The following is a 19,994-nucleotide window of genomic DNA, read 5'->3' as shown; positions in this document are numbered from 1 at the left end:
GTCAGAAAAAAATCCTGAATGATCGTGATCGGCGATTACTTAAACGTTTGGTCAAATCAAATCAAAGAAAAACAACAGCAGAACTCAGGAGTATGTTTAATTGTGAACGCAAAAGCATTTCCACACGCACAATGCGAAGGGAACTCAAGGGGTTGGGATTGAACAGCTGTGTAGCCGTAAGAAAACCTCTAATCAGTAAGGCTAACCAGAAAAAAAGGCTTCAGTTTGCTAGGGAGCATAAAGATTGGACTCTGGAGGAATGGAAGAGGGTCATGTGGTCTGATGAGTCCAGATTTACCCTGTTCCAGAGTGATGGGTGCATCAGGGTAAGAAGAGAGGCAGGTGAAGTGATGCACCCATCATGCCTAGTGCCTACTGTACAAGCCTGTGGGGGCAGTGCTATGATCTGGGGTTGCTGCAGTTGGTCAGGTCTAGGTTCAGCAACATTGTGTGCCCAAAGAATGAGGTCAGCTGACTACCTGAATATACTGAATGACCAGGTTATTCCATCAATGGATTTTGTCTTCCCAAATGGAACGGGCATATTCCAAGATGACAATGCCAGGATTCATCGGGCTCACATTGTGAAAGAGCGGTTCAGGGAGCATGAGACATCTTTTTCACACATGGATTGGCCACCACAGAGTCCAGACCTTAACCCCATTGAGAATCTTTGGGATGTGCTGGAGAAGGCTTTGCGCAGTGGTCAGACTCTCCCATCATCAATACAAGATCTTGGTGAAAGATTAATGCAACACTGGATGGAAATAAATCTTGTGACACTGCAGAAGCTTATTGAAACAATGCCACAGCGAATGCAGGCTGTAATCAAAGCTAAAGGCGGCGGTCCAACAAAATATTAGAGAGTGTGACCATTTTTTGGTGGCGACTTTTTTTTTGGCCAGGCAGTGTACCTTCATACTATAGTGCTGCAATATGTTAACAAATATATAAAACATACATTTTTATAAAAGTTACCTACTTTGGCATTTAACTGTGGGAGAGTGTATGTGCCGTCCATTCCCCTGCGCATGACTAGACTTACGTGCTAGTCATGCATCTCTGAATTTTTACTCACCGTGGATTATGCACATCATCTTTCACTCAAAATGGACGATTTTGAAGGATCACCTCTGCCTGGCGCAACTCCCTACAGCTTTGTGCCATCTGTTGAAGATGTCAGAACTTCTGCACTTGGCACTGCCTCCCGTTCAGCCTGCTGCACTTTTGATTTCTGATGGCTTAGTCCAGCACCTGCCTTGATGGCTGCAACTACGTTCATTTTTATGTGGTACATAGTGTTCACATTTGTAAAAGTCATGAGATTTTTCTTTAAGGGTGACCAATCACTGCGATGGTCTTTCAGAAGCAGAATCTATTTTTATTTTGCCTGGCCATACATTTTTTTTACTGGACTAGCATGAAATTGCATTCAGTCAAAATGGTCTCTAATTGTGACCAAAATAGGTAGAAATGATCGTATTTCATTTACCCCTTTCACAATAAACGTGACCCCTATTTTCTAGGAAAATTTACAGTTTTAGGAAAACCCTCAGCATTCTTGCTCACAATGGATTAGTTTGTCTAAATAGAGAAACTCACTGCATTTCATTAGGAGCAGATGATATCACCATAACAAAATTGTTTGAAATATTCTAAGTAATTAACGTCTGGCCTCTAAAATTCAGGGCATTTTTTTCATTATTTCGCTCACTGGCTTGTAACACATTTGGGTCATTGTATCCCATTCACTAATCAGTTTGCTAGCATAACTTATTTGATCACTCTGTGATAAACAGTTGTTTCCTGACAATATGCTAGCTAATCCTAAAACAGCGAGATAACAGCAGGTAACCATAGCAACCGGTGACGGTTTAAATCCAGGTTGCATGCGGACCCTTCATGTTTACAAATAATTCTTCTATTCTTCTATAGTTAGTGCTTGGGTATTCTCAATAATGTCTTCCAATATCGTAATTATATTGTTATTCTTAAATTTCTTGTCAACTTTTATTATTTTTTTACACAAAAACACAGTGGGCTGTTGCTCTAGTGCCCCTACAACCGGGCTTACCAAGATTTCCGGGGGAACAATGTCATTCTTGAATAACATTGCATTACATTATTTTACATTTCCTGTGAATTGATGAGAGACTAAAAACCAAATAAGGCACCTCAAATGGGATTTTAAAGTGTTTTTTCATGATCTGCTTGAAACATAATTTATAGCTAATAAAAGTGACAGACTTTACTGAAAACTTCTTTTTTATACTGTTGCTGTGTTTTCATTAGTGATAAAACTGTTGACCCCCAGTTGCAAATGTTAATTAAAAGCAGTCTATTTATGTTTTAATTTGAATGGTTCTATTGTGTAATTTAGCAATTTATAAAGTGCTAATAATAATGTGCGTTCAGTAGGCCACTGTGTGCGTAGTAGGCCATTACCTCAATGTGGTAGATCACATCTTTCTGTTACACTGTGTGGATTACATGTAAATATAACCAAACTCTGTGCTCTTATTGACCATGACTCAGGTCTTCTGAGTGTTTATAAGCTGCATGTGTGTCCTTCTGCATTTACAGCGTGTTGTGGGAGCCCATGGGCGATGGCAAGCGTGTGATTTCATTGGCTGATAACCATGCACTGCTCTGGGACCTCCAGGAGAGCTCCACACAAGCCACGGTATGAGACGCACACAAACTGAAAATCACATTCACACAGATTACACAGTAGCAGACTTATTATTTGAGAACCAAGTTTTTATTTTTTTTTCTTGGTTTTAACTGAAACATATTTTCACTGACAAAACAGCTGCTTACACTATTCACACATGTTCATAAAAGGTATTTGCAAAGATCTACGTTAGAGCTCCTGTAATAGCCACACTTTTTTCTCCATGCTGATAGTAGGAGTCTTGTCATAACTGAGAAATCAGTCCATCGCTGCATTATTCGCCCGAAGCGTGGTTCGTTTAATTGTACAATGTTTTTCTCATTTAAAACATACAGAAACTTTGTGATATTTTTATAAGAATTATGTGCTGTCTGACTCTATTGCATATAATGTGGTGAAATCATGCTGTGCAGCAGAAATAATTGTCCTCGTAAGACATGGTGATGAACAGGACGCAGTCATGTGGCTTGCACAAAACGAGTTATGAACTTTTCCTCTCTGTGCACAGCTGTATTCATGTTGTGTTTAAAATGTGTGAGAAGAAAGAAACTTAAAAAAAGAACCTAATTCAAATTGTATGGTGATAAAAGAGTGTTCATGAATGAAACTGATCTTAATGAACCTGAAGCCAGCATCTCTAAATTGAAGTCACTCTAGTTTCACATGTTAGGACCTCACAGAGGTTTTTGCATTTTTATTCCATTTTGACGAAATGCTTTGTTGAAATGCCTTTTACTACAATGAAAGCTGCAAGTCTTTTCAGCTGTGCCTACATGCTTGGCATGTCTTGAAACGAAAATGTCTGTTCAGTCTTTGAAAAATAGCTGCAGATTAATCAAACAAGAAAGAGAGAATCTGTGAACAATACATTTTTATTTAGATCTGGATTTTGACTGGGCCGTTTAAATATATGATTATGCTTTATAAAAATAACAGCACTCCCCCCCAAAAAACAAAACATAACTTCGGTTGCATGCTATTCACATGCTGGATGGTGAGCTTCTGCCCAGTTTAGCAACTTCTGACAGGTTTTAAGTCAAAATGCTTATTTTTGATGTCATCTGAGCACAAAACAGCTATTATTCCACATTAGCTGTGTGTTCCATTCATGAGTTAATGAAACTTCAAACAAATGGGGCGTGCCGTGGTGGCGTAGTGGTTAGCGCGACCCTTGAGTCCTCGACTCGGCCGTCGCGGGTTCGAGTCCCGGACCCGACGACGTTTGCCGCATGTCTTCCCCCCTCTCCTTCCCCGTTTTCTGTCAGCCTACTTTCATATAAGGGACACTAGAGCCCACAAAAGACCCCCTGGAGGGGTAAAAAAAAAAGAAACTTCAAACAAATGGTCCTATCGCCTTTTTTGAACAACTCCATTCTCAGGTTTTCCATGTAGGCAAGACAGATGCAGCTAACATAGTTAGTAGCTGACCGGTCGATAGACTCTCCTGCCGTTCTCTGTTCCTCCTTTAGTGTCCCTTTACTCCCTTATGGCTGCTTCTCTTGGTGGTAATTAGCTCTTCCAATTGTTAGAGGGACCAAATGGTGCTTCATGACATGAGCAAAGCTTTAGATATTGTTTTATAACTTCAGATATAAACTTTTCCACAACTTTATGCCTTACCTGTCTGATGTGTTCATTGGTCTTCATCATGCAGTTTATTGTGGTATATCCTCTTACAAACCTCTCAGCCCTTCACGGAAAAGCTGCATTTGCACTTAGAAAAGAATTTTCCACTTGTGGGCTATAATACTTGATTGAGTGACATTTAAAGACATTCAGTTGACTTTTATTTTGGGGTATCAAAGTTAGAAGGAGTTCTTTCAAATGCCTACCACACTTATCAGATTTCTATTTATAAAAATAATCCAAAACCATCTGGTCCTTTCACAATTTAAACCCCTTTTATATCAATAAGAACATAACATCCAAATGAAATATTTAGAAACTTTTGATTTATTTTACCATCATAAGCCATGGGAATGCATTAGCAATGGACTGTGTTTTGTCTAAAAATTAACAGAAAAAAATTATGTTGGCCAAATACTAAATTGAGGGCTGTAGAAAGTTCTTTATGAAAGTATTATGAGATTGAAATAAGAGTGGGACAAACCCCAAATATTGCTCAACGCTGCCTGTCAGAGTCATCCCTTGCTGGCAGAAATACTCATTAATGACTCTTAATACAGAGAAAAAGCTATGTAACTAAATTGAGTGTAAATACTTGTGGTCAATTTGCCTGTGGTTGTGTCCTTTGTAATGCAAGGTGAAGAGGCTCTTCACTGTAAATTCACCGTCTCCAACTTGCCAGCTTTGCACTTAGAAAGGCCATTATGTGTATTCAAAGCCACAAAATAATGGCGCGTGTCATGTGTGAATGCATTTGGGGAAGAACTAATCGAGTTGGGATGTGTCAGCCGGCTTTTGTGGATATGGGGGTGTGCGTGCGTGTGTGTTTGTGTTTGTGGGGATCCATTAGAAGCCAGATGTGATGAGAAATATGAAGTGTATGACTCATTAGTGGTTTATGTAGATTCACATAAAGGGCAGCAAGCTCACACACAAACACAAGTCAGTCTTGGAGTCTAAAAGTCTGTTGGACTGTTTTTTTATTGTAGTTCAGATAAATGGAAGGCCAAGACCTCTAACTCTGTCTGAATATTTGCCAGGGTTATTTATGCTGAGTTCTAGGTCATTTTATTATTAAAAAGGAAAGGGAAAAAAAGGTTGATATTTTACATCACCTGCTCATCTTCAGTTTGTGTCCCAAAACAAATATACAGTACAGACCAAATGTTTGGACACACCTTTCAGTTCAATGAGTTTCCTTTATTTTCATGACTATTGACATTGTAGAATCACACTGAAGGCATCAAAACTATGAATAACACATGTGGAAATATGCACTAAACAAAAAAGTGTAAAACAACTGAAAATACCCCTTATATTCTAGTTTCTTCAAAGTAGCAACCTTTTGCTGTGATTACTGCTTTGCACACACTCTGCATTGTCTTGATGAGCTTCAAGAGGTAGTCACCTGAAATGGTTTTCACTTCATAGGTGTGCCCTGTCAGGTTAATAAGTGGGATTTCTTGCCTTATAAATAGTCATGAAAGTAAAGAAAACCCATTGAATTAGAATGGTGTGTCCAAACGTTTGGTCTGTACTGTATATAAATATATTAGTTTAATAATGGCAGCAGAGAAAGTGAACAAAGCCATTCAGTCCATGTTGGCCACACTTCCAAATATTGAGCTATTGAAGAGCTGTAATTGCAACAAAGTGTGTTTAAACATAGGGTTGGCCCAAGGGAGCTGGGCACAAATACACACTGCACTTTTCAGTGAAGGTTGTGTATTATTTTTCCTTCGATTCTACAATAATTAGTGACCTTGAGTTGTTTTGGCACATAAAATCCAACTAAAATACATCAAGTGTGGCTGAAGTGTGACAATGTGGGAAGGTTAGTAATAATTTGCACAGAACTGTGTAGGTCAGTCCAGCATGTAAACGAGTGGACCACGGAGGTGATCCACGTCTGTGAAACAGACACTGAACAGAACAATTGATATTCATGCTTTGAGGTAAACAGGGAATGCATGGGCATGCATGTGAATGGAAGAAATATGATGAGAAGGAAGGAGGAAGAAGGAGGAAGGAAAAACGTGTCGATTGCAAAAATAAATATAAGAATGGAGGAAGACTGAGCCGGGATAAGGAAAGAGTGTGGAGCTGATGAGGAGAAGGGGAATGTAAAAAAGGAGGGAGAGCTAGGCAGCCAAGACGAATTCCTCCACTGCTGATGAGAATGCTAATCTTCTTACCTCCCTCCCTGCTTCCTTTTTTTCATCGCACTCTGCTCTCCTCTTCAGTCTGTCAGAGGGTGATGTGTTCATCTCTAGTCATGTCCAGCACAGCATAGATCTCTCTCTCTTTTCTTTCTTTCTGTCTCTTTCTCTCTTTGTCCCTCTTCACCCTCTCTCTTTCTCTCTCTCTCTCTCTCAGGTCTGGCCTGGATTAGTGGCTCTATGAGTTAGATGTGGTAGTGTGTATGCATTTATAGGAGAGCATTGTGGGTTTAAGCATGCCAGTGTGCATTGTTTTTGTGCCCATGATGTGTGTTTGCAGCACTCATCAGTTGGATTCGCTGGTGGAATTGAGGACACCTACACACCTTGTCCCGCACATCTGCTCTCACACAAACTAATGCGCACACACTGAACCATCGGGGTGTGAAGAAAGCATGACTGCATGGTGATTTGATAGAAAGCTCTGTATTAGAGCTGCTTGCCTCCTAAATGAATGCGTCCCCTAGTGTTGTGTGTACTGCCTTGTTAGGGCCCCTAATTTGGTTAGCGCACTAATAAAGCTGGGAAGCTGGGATGCACGAAGCTCCAGCTTTGCTGTTGAACCATTAGTGGAGCAGGATTCCTGCAGAAGTTTTCTTACTGGTGCTTAAGAAAGCTCATGTTCTCTGAGGAGGGGAGGGGAGCTCCTACTTCTCTGTCGAATACAGGCTGTCTATCCTTAAGTTGCATGAAAAGACATTTATATATGTGTGTGCACGTGTCCTTTGACACCTTAAAACCATATTTATAGATGATAAACCTAATCTGGTTTACCTTTTCAATGGACCCTTCCGTAATTACTAGATTAACTGTCCAGCATTTATTGCCCTTATTTTAAGTGGTTAAAACATCTTCAAAAACAGCTTAGTTGCAAAAAATCTAATTAAAGTTAAATAAGAAGAGGAGTATTGAATCAAAGCTGTGTAAGTAGTTTTGAAATGATGACTCACTAAAGATTAAATTTCATATTATGTTTAGGTTAGAAAGCATATCTCTGTCTCTGGTGAGTGGGTTTTATGGATCTCCATGTTGTTTTCCCTACATCTGAAATTTGTAGGAAATTTTTTGAATACAGACCCGTGAAATAAGTAAAATGTCCTAAAAAATTTTGAATTTGGGTTGATGGGGTTACAATCAACTTTTTTTAGCTTTACATAATGTTATAATGTTATTACCTCATCACAAACATACCTGGAGTGATTCTTTGATTCTTTCATTACATATTTGAGAATTTTTTAAGCTCCTGTGGTAGTCATTCAGCTGTGCAAAATGTCTGGATGGACAGACACTGATTTTTTTTTATCTGAAACATTACTAAATGTAGCAAGAAAGTTGCTGCGTTGGCAACAGTGGGGTGACTATTAATAACTGCATACATGAAGACATGACCTTGCGTGCCAGTCAAACCTCTCTCAAAGCAGAGCGAAAGAGGACAATCGTTGATTTTTAGACCTTTGCCGAGGTAGATAAGATCAGTGCATAAGATCGGGTTCACATGTAAGTATCGGCCAATCACCGATCTCCTAAATTTATTAAATCGGGGCCGATTTATCGGTGCATCCTACTATAAAAACCTGGTAAACATAGATATTTATGCTTGACAGTGAAACCTGAACATTTGAGTCTGGAAAAGTGTGCAATTTTAGTGTTCTATCTTGAAACCTTGCAGTCCAACTTAACAACTGACAAATATCTACCATTTCCTGTTTTCTGCACCTGTACAATTCTTCTTCCTTTAATCCCTCTTGCTTTATTCCCTTCCTTTTCTCCTCTCTCCTTCTCCATGGGCCGCTTACCGTCTCCCCCCCCTCTGTCCTCCCTAGCTGAAATAATGAGAATGTACCAGGGAACAGTGTGGTGACGGACCGATCGATGATCTTTGCTCCAGCAGCCAGAGATGGGAGAGAAAGAGGGAGGGCTGGAGAAATGGGATAGGGAGAAGGATGAGGACAAAAACCTGCAGATAGTCAGGGAGCAAAGAAAAATGGAGTAGTGTGGTTCTGCTTTTTGGAATTGTTAGATGCATCACAAGTTTTAGGGAAAGATATTATCCAAAGCCGGTCTGCTGCATTAATTGGATTCTATTTTTCAAGAAAAGCCCTATGAAGCAATTTACTTTATAAATCAAAGGGCGTGAAGCATTTTGGCTTTCATTAAATTCATCATCATTGTTTTTATTTGAAGTCTATCTGAAAAAATATCCAGGGACAAGCATGTTATCCTGTTTGAGAAACCTCAAATGCTCCAGTTTAATCGGCCTTCACTGTACTACTTAATTTCTACACCAAGTGATGTTTGAAAAATAAATGACATAATACATTCCAGTGATCATCAACCAACCTACAGAGCTTTGATTCAATACTTCACACTAATCAGTTTTAAACGTTCTCAAAGCTGAGCAGATCTTTTCCAAAATAAATGATCTTGTGTGTAAATCACCTCCAGCAAAGCAAAAAACTACCTCAATCACTTTAACTCGTACAAATTTAGAGGAAACTATTGATTAATGAAAATTTCCTGCAGCTCTAATCTCCACCTACTACACATCATTTATTTGAAAGACAAATGGAAATCCATTGGAGGTTTGATAAAAGGTAACTAAATCATTACTAAGCCAGGAGGAATAAAATCAGTCTCTTCACTGCTAACATTAAACTTTTTGTCTCTTTCAAAACCAATACCAGCTCTACTCTCAAGCACAATGAAGTAGCAAAAACCTTTCAAAGTGTTTTTGAGTCTTGAATTTGGATTATAGGTCACAGAATACAGAAAACAACCCTAGCCTGAGTAAGAGCTTTTCGCAAACTGCACAGGCTTAACTTGAAAAAACCTGAAAGAATTTCACTAAGAAAACACTAAAAAAACTTGCTGGATGTCTTCAAGTATTCAGTTAATCAGAGTTGAGTTTCCTGCCTGGAAAGTGGAAGCTTTCAAAGGGAAGGTCTTCTAAAAAAGGTCAATGCTTCAAAAAGTGTGTTATTCAAAGTCAAGGGTGTAAATATATACATAGAACAACTACAAAAGTGAAGAAGAATCCCCTGCAAGTTTATTGAAATTGAAGAGCTTTACAGATAAACTATGAGTGAAAGATAAGCCATAGCAAAAACAAAATTGAAGAGGTTCTGCTTTAAATTAGTTGTAAAATAGTTACAATGTAAAATAGTAAAAAAAAAAAGAAATACATATTCTGTAACAGAAATAGTGATCACGAAGACTTCTATTTTTTCAAATAGAAGTCCTTTTTTATATAAAAAATCAGTTAACTTTATGTGTTAGTGAGCATTTTTTCCCAGTAAACATATGGTCTTATTTGCTGGTGGACCTGGTGAATTATGTGAGTAAAATAAAGTACACCGATCGCAAATCTGCTACCCATTGAGGGCGCACGGTTTCTATAGTTCTTAATTAAATCCACTTATTACTGGAAACTTTTAAAAGACCAAGGTGTCAAATAAGCTTCTGCTGGTATGACATTTTCACAATATGAAATTTGTGAGTAAAAATACCACAATATTATGTTATTAATACTAAGATTTCAACAGAAATTCATAATATGATCTAACTAATTTTATGTAAAACATAAATGCAATGGTTATTTCAGTTGCTGCTAAAAAAAATTCAACATTATTTTGATTATATGTACACTTTTGTTGAAAATCACTCTTAAAAAATAAGTCATGTACCCAAAAGTTGCAAATAACTAGAATTTCTTATGCAAACAAAAATGCTTAATTTTACATCTATATGCTTTGTTTGACATTTTTGTCCCAATTTAAGCCAAAATACTTCTTTACAAGTTGGTTCAATCCAGCTAGTGACATTTTTATAAAACTGCTTCAGCTACAAGCAGTGAGATAAAAATTGAAGTCAGTGTTGGCGAGAAGAGTATATTGCTTTAAAATCTGTAACTCGATATAGTAACAGTTAAGTTAAATACCTTATTGGGCAAAGTATTGTCACTTTTTGTTGTTCTGATCTTGATAGAGCGATGGTGGGAGTGAAATAAGTTACTTTTGCTGGTTAATTACTCGAGCTGTGTGGTCTGATACCTGTCCTAAAATCAGCTACCTTACAAAGGTTGATGTTTTTGATGTTCATTTTTCTAGGAAAGTATAATATCACACAAGACTAAGAAATAAAGGGATTTTTTGTATTAATATGTTCATTTTGTTACTCCTTACACTTCATCAGTTACTCTAAGCTTTTGTACGTCAAAAAGTATTTGGCTCAATAATAGCAATGGTATCACTCCTGTAGTTTACCTTCAGTGACTGTCTAAACAGCCGACGCTCAATTTCTTGCAAGAAAAGTGTGAGGTAGTGGTCAGCAGGTGACCGATAGGGTTCTGAAGCATCTCGGCTCCTTACAGCTGGAGAAAACTTCTGTTTCAAAGGTGTGCAATTTGAAAAGTTTTAAACTAACAATGTTATGACAATTAAAGCAGTTTTGAAACCACATACCTCGATACTATAAACAGATCTTTTGCTTTTACTAGCATTGGCTAAACAATGAAATACAGCGTCCAAAAGTAAACCCTAAAATGGTTCCTTTATGAATATATTTTAATCTTGATTAAGGCAGAGAGAAAAAGCTTCTTAATGTGATTATTATTCTGACTGAATGCACTGTTCTTGCTGAACTTGTCACATGTATTTAAGTGAAACTTCCATGGATGCTCTGACAAGTTAATAAAGGTCTTCCGGCGTGCTGCAGGTTTCCAGCACTGCCACCCTCGAAGGTAAAGGTCAGCTGAAGTTCACCTCTGGAAAATGGAGCCCCCACCACAACTGCAGCCAACTCGCCACTGCAAATGACACGACCATCCGAGGCTGGGATCTTCGCACTATGAGGTGAGCTCCATTACCAGAGGCAGGTCTGAAAATGTAAAATTCCTATAAAACCTTATGCCTTACATGTATGTATTTTATTTATTTCAAATACTTCAATTGTTTATTGTTTAGAGAAAGACAAGTTGCAATATGTTATTTCAAAAACCACATGGCTTTTACAGTTTCTTTATATCAACTGTTTCACTATAAAGTTTATGGAATTTGCTCGATTTACCAAATAAAACATCAAAGTTTGACTTAGAGACCTTGATGTTGAAAATCTCACAGCATAACACTTTTAATTCCTTGCCACTCAGTGTTGAGCCATGATTTCTTACACAGAAGCTGTCTGCTATCACCTGACTTAAAGCCAGTTGGATGTTTGAGTGGGATACTTTTAAATCTGACAGAAATGAGTCATTTAAGTGTCGTGTAAGTTAAATTGTCAGAGCTTAATGGTTTCAGAAGGTATTTACATGGCTTTACAAGATGTTTCAGTGCTGCACACAGAAATGTGTTTTTAATTATACTCGTCATGCTGAGCGTGTTTTAGAACAACTTTCTTTTCAAATAATTAGAATTTCTTATGCAAACAAAAGTGCTTAATTTTACTTCTATATGCTTTGTTTGACATTTTTGTCCCAATTTAAGTCAACAATCAGTAATAACTTAAGAAGTACTTTAATAATTTTTCTACATACTAGTTCAGGTTTAATCAAGGTATTTTGATTGTCACTTCATATTTTCTAAATGAAGAATGAAAGTTGGCCTGAAGTCTATTGTAAAATTGCAAAAGATGTCCAAAAATACAATCAGTATTAAAATTACAATCTACAACGAGTTAAAAATATATACAATTGAATGTATTGGTAGGGTATTTTTTTGCTGAAAATTCAATAAAAATATTCAAATAAAACTGTACAAAACTATCAAAGATACATAGTAAACAATTAACAGACTTGGATAAATCTATTATTTAGCTAAAATAATACATTAAGGTAGAAATGAAATCAGTGCTGTTGACCAAAACAGCAGTTTTAAAGAATTTTTTACTTTCTGCGTATTACAATGTTTAGCAGTGTTATTGACTGTGGGAAGAAAGCCTTTCTAAATGTTAGGAACTTTAAATTTCCCTGGTGTGAAAATATGACATGATCTATGGTGTCAAGAAAATCCGAGCTCATCCCACTTCCCCATGCTGGAGATTTTAGTTTAACAGTAATAATAAATAAAGTTATCTTTAAAATGAATCACTCAAGTGACATCAAGGCCCAACAGTAGACTTAAGTGTCAATAAAGTTAGTTTAACAGTAATAATAAATAAAGTTATCTTTAAAATGAATCACTCAAGTGACATCTAGGCCCAACAGTAGACTTAAGTGTCAATAAAATAAATCTGGTTGTGTGTGTTGTTTTGTCTCATGCAAACTTTGCTTTAATTCTACTTTTTTCTATCTAATCATAAGAAATCATAGTCAGACAGAGAGAGTCATTAAACAGGAAAAGCAGGTTTCCTGGAAAAAGAGGAAGTTTCCAGCCTGCAGATTTATAAAAATAGCTGAGACTATTTCTTATTTTAAAGCATGAAAGTTTAAAGAATTAAATCTAAACATTTTGAGTAATTTGATAAGATTCAAAGTAAAATACTTATATTAATATTGGTTTACTTGTAATAATATTTACACGTACATTTGTGGGAACACTTACAAGAAAAACAAGTAACTGTAACTTTGGTATCAAATAATTAGAATCATGGATTATTCTTGGTTTCTTTTCAGAAGAACATCTGTAATAACTCACATTAAGATTATAATAAGTATAATTAATAAGTTATGGTTATAAAATCATAAATGAATGCTAAATCAGAGAAGCTGAAGAAAATAAATGTGATATAAGTTATGGTTATAAAATTATAAATGAATGCTAAATCAGAGAAGCTAAAGAAAATAAATGTGATATAAATGTGATTTTGACATTAAACTTGAAATGGTGTAGAGGGTGTAACTGCAATTAAACATCACTGATATGTTGGAGGTAGAGAGTAGGTGAAAGGTGAACGGTTAAGGGAAAAAGGGGAACTAACAGGAGAGCAGAGATGATCAACGCCTTATTTAGGTAAAAGGTTGTGCAGGCAATGGACATAGGAGGTTGAGCAACTCTGAGACATTAGCACAGACATCAGGACATAATGTCTGAAGGACAGTGATGGATGTGAGGTCATCTGTCTAAGCAGACAGCCAATGAAAACGCACCAAAAGGGTGGATAAACCCTATATAAGGTGGGTGCAAAAGAGGAACCTTTTGTTGGATCCTCCGGGCAGCTTCGAGCCAAGATCGAGATGGACAAAGAACTCTGCAGCTGAAGAAGAGCCGGAGCCACAGAGCCGAAGACTGTCCCGCTCATGGAGACCAACCGGTCAGGCCCACAACCTGTGGCTTCACATCGCACTTCTCTCATCAGCTGGGTTCAGACCCCAAAGACAAAGATGAAGATAAAGACAAAGGCAAAGACAAAGAAGAAGAACTGGTGCCTTTTTTCCTGCCAGCACCAAGTCCTGTGTGACCTCACCATCCATGCGGAGAAGAAGCTCATCAGACCTACAGAGATCCCTGCCTTCGCTGATCAACTTCCTCCTCCTGCTGCAGCACCTTCTTCATCATCAGACCTACAGAGATCCCTGCCTTCATCGATCGGCGTCTTCCTCCTGCTGCAGCACCTTCTTCGTCGTCGTGCCAGGTCTGGGGTTCGAAACGTCAAACTCCGTCCGTCTCTCTCAAAGGTTCCCTTTTTTTAGTTTTCAGTGTCAGCAGTAGGGAAAGACAGACTAGATGATTGATTTTACTTATTTGATTATTTCTGCTACTGAATTAAGCTGTACTGACCCTTGCAAAACTGCCTTACTAATAAAATATTTAGCATAAAGAAAATCTAAAAGATGTTGTGGACATTCAGTTAATGAGTCACCTTAAGGTTCTTTGATGGTTGTAAAATAGCTGTGATGTTTGATTCTGGAGAGGAAAAAGTTTAAAATGTTTTTAGGTTGCTGGTAGCCCAAATTTAAAACGTCATCCTTGGGACTCACCCGAGTCACTAAAACCTACCTGGTTCAATAAGAAATGCAAGTTGTAAAATAGAGAACGAGCGACCGTTAACAGGTGTGCTCTGTGAAACTAGTTGGCTGTAGGCTGCTCAGTCTGGCTAATTCACAGGGGGAAGAAGGGTGGGACACCTGGATGTAGGCCGTCAGAAAACCAGGTGAATCGTTTCTCGAAACCAGCTTAAACAGAGTTTACTTCAGTTCTGGACAGGGTAAATCCCGGCAGATTTAGGAAACTCAATTAACCCGTTAGAAGGAGAGCTGGTAGCACATCTCCCCTCTCAGAAGAGGAAGTAGAGAGTGAGACAGTAGAGACAGAAAGGAGGGGGGGGGTGTTGCGCAACAACAATGGCTACCCGTTAATTGAAAAAAAAAAAAAATGCTCACAATTATTTTGTTCTGTCCTAAAATCATTATTATTTTAAAACCATTACTCAATGAGTTTGGAAGACAAATGAGACAAATATCTGTTGTAATTTAATAACAGTACATTGCCTTGAAAAGGTTCTTCTGTCTTGACGGTTTTCATGCTGGCACCAACAGAAACTGAAACACAGTCTTAAAGATCTCTGATTGGACCACATTTATGCATTTTGTTCATTCAGTTTTAGCTCTGCTCATCTCTGCCATCTAGTTCACTGTTTTTCTTAGCATCACATTAAGCATGCATGATGTAAATATGTCTGTATTATTTTATAACCTCTAAACATTTTTGTTGAGATGAAATTTGGAAAGTTAACCATAAATAACTACTTTAAATTACACTAAATAAACACATCCTTTTTCATGACTGCAACAAAAGGCTTTTGGAATGAAGACATTTTATTCATTTTCTTTAAAAACAGAGATTTTTATATATGTCTTTGCAACTGTCTTGCTTTAAGATGATACAATGTGGAAACTTTTGTAGAGATTGAAACTATATAGGAAAAGATTGTGACTGGACAGATTTTTCTAATATTATATAAATGCTTTTTATAGAACATTATAAGTGCACAGATTTCACTCAAGCTTATGAATGTCTTTTTGATAGTTAGGATGCTGTTTAAGCAAAAAAAAAAAAAAGAAGCACCCTTTGTAATCTCTAGCATGTTACACTGACAACAATCTTCTTTCGTGTGGAAGTTGTTACTAGAAAAAGATCACTTCATTGTTTAAAATTAGGTCAGAGGAAATATAAAATACATATGAAGCTAGAAAAAAAATAGACTGCTTTAGTTTTGTGCTTTTAGTTTATGTATTTATGTGTAATATTTTATTTAAATGCATTCATATATATTGATGATTTGGTTGCATTCTCCGTCAGTTTTAGGACACTTTTGTGTCTACTTGTGACGTTTTGCTTAAAATCCATTGTTCACAAGCAGAAGAAAGTACTTTTTTTTCTTCACCTCTACACATAATGAAGTGGGAGTGGTGGAACCGTAATGTTCCTGCTTGACATGGAGCATGTGTAGTACCACACATTAACCTTGTAACTGCAGGTTATCAGCAGCACACCTCACAACCCCTCGTTGTGTGTCTGCATTGCAAGTGTATGCTTTGTTTGTGTGCTCTGCGTTTCTTAGCTACTTGATGAGGGAGGTCAGTGTGTGTGTACGTGTGGGCTGTGCTAGAAGAATAATAATCACCTCGCTATTGATCGCCGTGATAACAGCAAAGTGCCAAAGAGATTGAGAGGGGAGCTTCGTGAGGGAGTCAGGGGGGGTTGCGAGAAAGTGAGAATGTATTTACAAGATGCGTATCACAGGGCTAGATAAGATAGTTGAATCATTGATTTCACTCCACTCCCTATAACAAATTAAAGAGTTCCTGCACGCTCTGTTTGTGCTGCTTTCTCCAGCTGATTTAACCATTTTCACAAAGGGAAGGAATAGGTAAAGTGCAAGGCTTAGACCCTAGACTCATATTTGGGATTTTAAAGGACTATGAAAACATATTTTTTTCCTATGGGACATCTTCAACCAGTAGAGGGAGTAACATCTGCTTCCACCTTTTTCTAACAGTACAGTTATTGGAAGAAAGTGCATGCATGAAATATTAAAAATCTGATTTTAAACACATATGGACATACATATTTATTAAACTAAATACTGGATAATATAGATATATTATCATTAAGTTGTTGTAGAATTTTTTTTCTCTGTGTCTCAGCCAAATGAAATAGAGAACATTTGACTGGAGATGCTGTCTAATTTAACTTATTTTCCTATCACGAGCATTATCTTGAAGTTACCAGGACCAACCAATAGTGGTCTTGTGACAAAACTACAGATGGTGTCTTCAGAAAGGTAATGACCTCTTCTCTCTAGACAGAGCATGATTTAGGTTTGGCCATTTACATTTGAATGAACCATTAAGCAGACAGAAATGAATGTGTAGCCAACAGTGCATTTAGAGAAAAAGTTAAACAAATGCATCAGGTGTCACTGAGAAACAGCAATAACAAGCACATAGTGGATGTAATCATGAACGAGTTGAAAAACCGGTCAAAACAAATTTAACTATAGTGTTTTAAATGTAAAAATCTAAACTTTCTTTCATAATAAATCCTGAAATTTAGCAATTTAGCTGATATTGGTGGAAAATATTTGAAATTTTCCTAAAAGGAAAAAAAAAAAGTTTTGAAAAGCTAAAAACCATGAAATCCCCAAATATTTGAGTAGCTTTAGGTGATGTTTGGGTTCTGAATTAAAGGTCTGTGGTTTCTATGGTTTCCTTGCCATTTGTTTGTGAGAAAGATTAACTGATTAAATCTCTGTAGCTGTTTGACTCTTAGTCCAAGGTTTTAGACAAACACAGATTGCAACCAAGGGCACCACATTATATGTCTGTGTGTGTTCATGCATGTGCAGGCGTGCACAAGTGTGAAGTGGTTGCAAGAGTAAAGCTTGCAAGTGTGAATGAGTAGCGAGACACGTTTGCCTGTCTGAGTGAGTGACCTGCTTGTGACAAGTGTTTGCTCTTTGCTGTAGGTACCTCCCTGTATCTCTGTGTGTGTTTGGTTTTAGCAACCTGGTTGTCAGCGTGGGAGTCGGTGTGGTTTTGTGTGTGTGTTTGGTGCCCAGTTGGCGTGGCAGCTGTACGATGGCAGGCTCTCAGCACGCTCCAATGCCTCCTCCGATGACCTTTGAGGTGTTCTTTCACACCTGCAAATGCAACAAAAAAGCAGATATAGGAGAACACACACACACCCCTACAGTTGGACACACTCCGACCTGTGGCTTGTCACTGATTTTGCTAGCCCAAATCTGGCTGCCATGTTCAGTAACAGGCACAGCGAGTGCAGCCCAGGAGTATGAGATGCCTTATCTAAGTTATCTTACACCCTGGAGAGGAACAGACTGTCTCCCAGTCACACAAAAAAACAAAGATAACACTTCTTATAAAACATATATAGATCCTGTTCTACTTTGTACTGATGTAATATGCAACATTATGTAAATTATGAACTACTCCGCTCCAATACTGGGGACAGAAAGTGGTGTTTAATAGAAAGCTGTGACACATTTTCACTTCTGCATGATGCTTCAGTGTACTCTGGCTGTTACATTATTCAGGGGACTGCTCCCAGTTGTAAAGAGCTGCAGTTTAGACTTTTTTTCTGTTTTTTTATGCGGTTTTTAGACGTTATACTGGCATTTCATTAATAAAACTTCCTTTGATATGTTCAAATTTTGATGTCGCAAGTTACATATTTTTTGTAACTAAACAAATAATTAAAAAGTAAAAAAAAGATCAGTGTTGAAAATCTACCCATCTTGTGACAGAAGTTTTACATTAAACTAGGTATTATGAAGCTTACATCATGATAAATGAATTTGATCTCAAATTTCTTTCTACATTCAAACTTTGTCTGCCACTACATTTTTGTTATCTTAAATGTGTGCAGAAATTACAGGGACAGTGTTATGTAAAATTGACTTTTCCATAATGTTATGTTCTCTTATAAAAAAAATACCTGGAGTGGGTCTTTGATCTGTTCATGGATGTAATAATGGCCTTTTAGTTTTGTCCAAAAGGTGGTGCATTTTGGATCTTTGAACAGCAGCTTTTTATCTAACATTTTTAATGGTAAATAAATTTATAGTTGTACAATTAATTATTGTCTGATTTGATGAGGATCCTCCTTTCTAACCTACAGTCCTGAGGGTATCCACAAATGGGGCAATTTCTACTTTCTCTCTTACTTATTTTTTCAGAAACGTAAATTGTCTCAATGGAGAGAAGTTTGGAAAATAAATTGAGCATATAAGTATTAATAATAGATTTCTTTGTCTGTCTGTGCTTGTGCAACAGACAGAGAAGTTTGTAGCTGGCGTGCTATTTCACCGCATTTTCCTGAGCTTCCTTTTAGACCCCAAGTTTGCAGTGAGGGGATGAAGCAGTCGCACAGACACACTGAGCTGTGTAATGGCTGTCAAGCCTGCAGCCTTGCCATGCACTGCAGCCAGATGCATACTGAATAGCATAGCAATGTTGCAGAGAAGTATGGATTTTACTCTTGTCCTCTGCTGTGCATTTGTGTGTGTAAAAAGACTGTAAGCCTATCGAGCAGAAAAGAGGCTGAAATGATTGATGGATATGCTGTTGTTCCCTCACAGCCCAGGCTAAACGCCAGCTTTCTGTTGGTGGAAAGACAAGGAGGCGACGTTAAAACTCCAGACAGAAAACACTGTCTACTGTCTTTTGTGATATTCAACCAAACTTCCTTTTAAAAATCTCATATATCAAAATTTAAACCAGGTCATTATGCTGAAGACATAAGCTGTTTTGTTTAGAACTGTAGATTTCCATATGCCACTGTTGATTTGAGGGCGACCTTTTGAACCCAGCTGTTGTCAAGCTGATCATCTGTGACCTTTTCATGTCCCTGCTCCCTTTCAGAAGACACAGCACCATACTGCTTCTCTCAGAGCAGTGTGGTCAAGACTTCATTTAGTACTTTAAAATAACTAAATGAAATTCAAGTAAAATGGATTTATAAACACAACATTGCTGTGTTGTATTTTCTATGCTTATTTTCCTACTGTTATGGCTAAGTGGAATATTTTAAAATAGTTTATTCTTGATTAAAAGAAAAATAGGGATTATTTGTTTTGTAAACAGCAGCATTTTTTTTCTTGCTGTTTGTACGTTAACATTTCCGTCATTTTTTTAAAGAACAAAAACTAAAAAATATCTTTTAAAGCAGCCATATGTCATTTTGTGCCAGAAAGCAGGACTTCCACATGATTCAGGTAACCATCTGCATATTGAACTATGAAGATGTGCACATGGTTGGTGCTGTTTTTGGGGCACCTCTGTCAACATTTCCCGTCATTTTAAATTATAAATGCGGTTGTATTTTTTTTTTTTAGCTCTACTTCATGTTATAATGTTATTCCCTCATCAGAAACATACTTGGAGTGTTGCTTTGATTTTTTCATACATGTTTGAGAAATCCTTGAATCTCCCATGGGAACCATTCGGGTGGTGCCTAAACACTTGCTCATGCTTAGCTCTCCCTTAGCTCCCTACAGACTAGTGGCAGCAGCAATGAACAAAC

At 37.5% G+C, this 19,994-nt stretch overlaps 1 protein-coding gene across 1 annotated transcript in view; it reads left to right on the top strand.

Moving 5' to 3' along the window:
* Positions 1–19,994, top strand: part of eipr1 (EARP complex and GARP complex interacting protein 1) — a 52,517-nt gene that overhangs the window by 17,962 nt on the left and 14,561 nt on the right. The window contains exons 5-6 of the mRNA XM_032546834.1: positions 2,584–2,683; positions 11,233–11,369. Coding sequence (XP_032402725.1) covers positions 2,584–2,683; positions 11,233–11,369 — 237 coding nt within the window. The remainder of the gene's footprint in view (positions 1–2,583; positions 2,684–11,232; positions 11,370–19,994) is intronic.

The sequence above is a fragment of the Xiphophorus hellerii genome, chromosome 19 (genome assembly GCF_003331165.1).
Source record: "Xiphophorus hellerii strain 12219 chromosome 19, Xiphophorus_hellerii-4.1, whole genome shotgun sequence".
Taxonomy (NCBI): Eukaryota; Metazoa; Chordata; class Actinopteri; order Cyprinodontiformes; family Poeciliidae; genus Xiphophorus; species Xiphophorus hellerii.
Note: the sequence above shows the minus strand (reverse complement) of the source record. Positions and strands in the feature narration are given on the sequence as shown.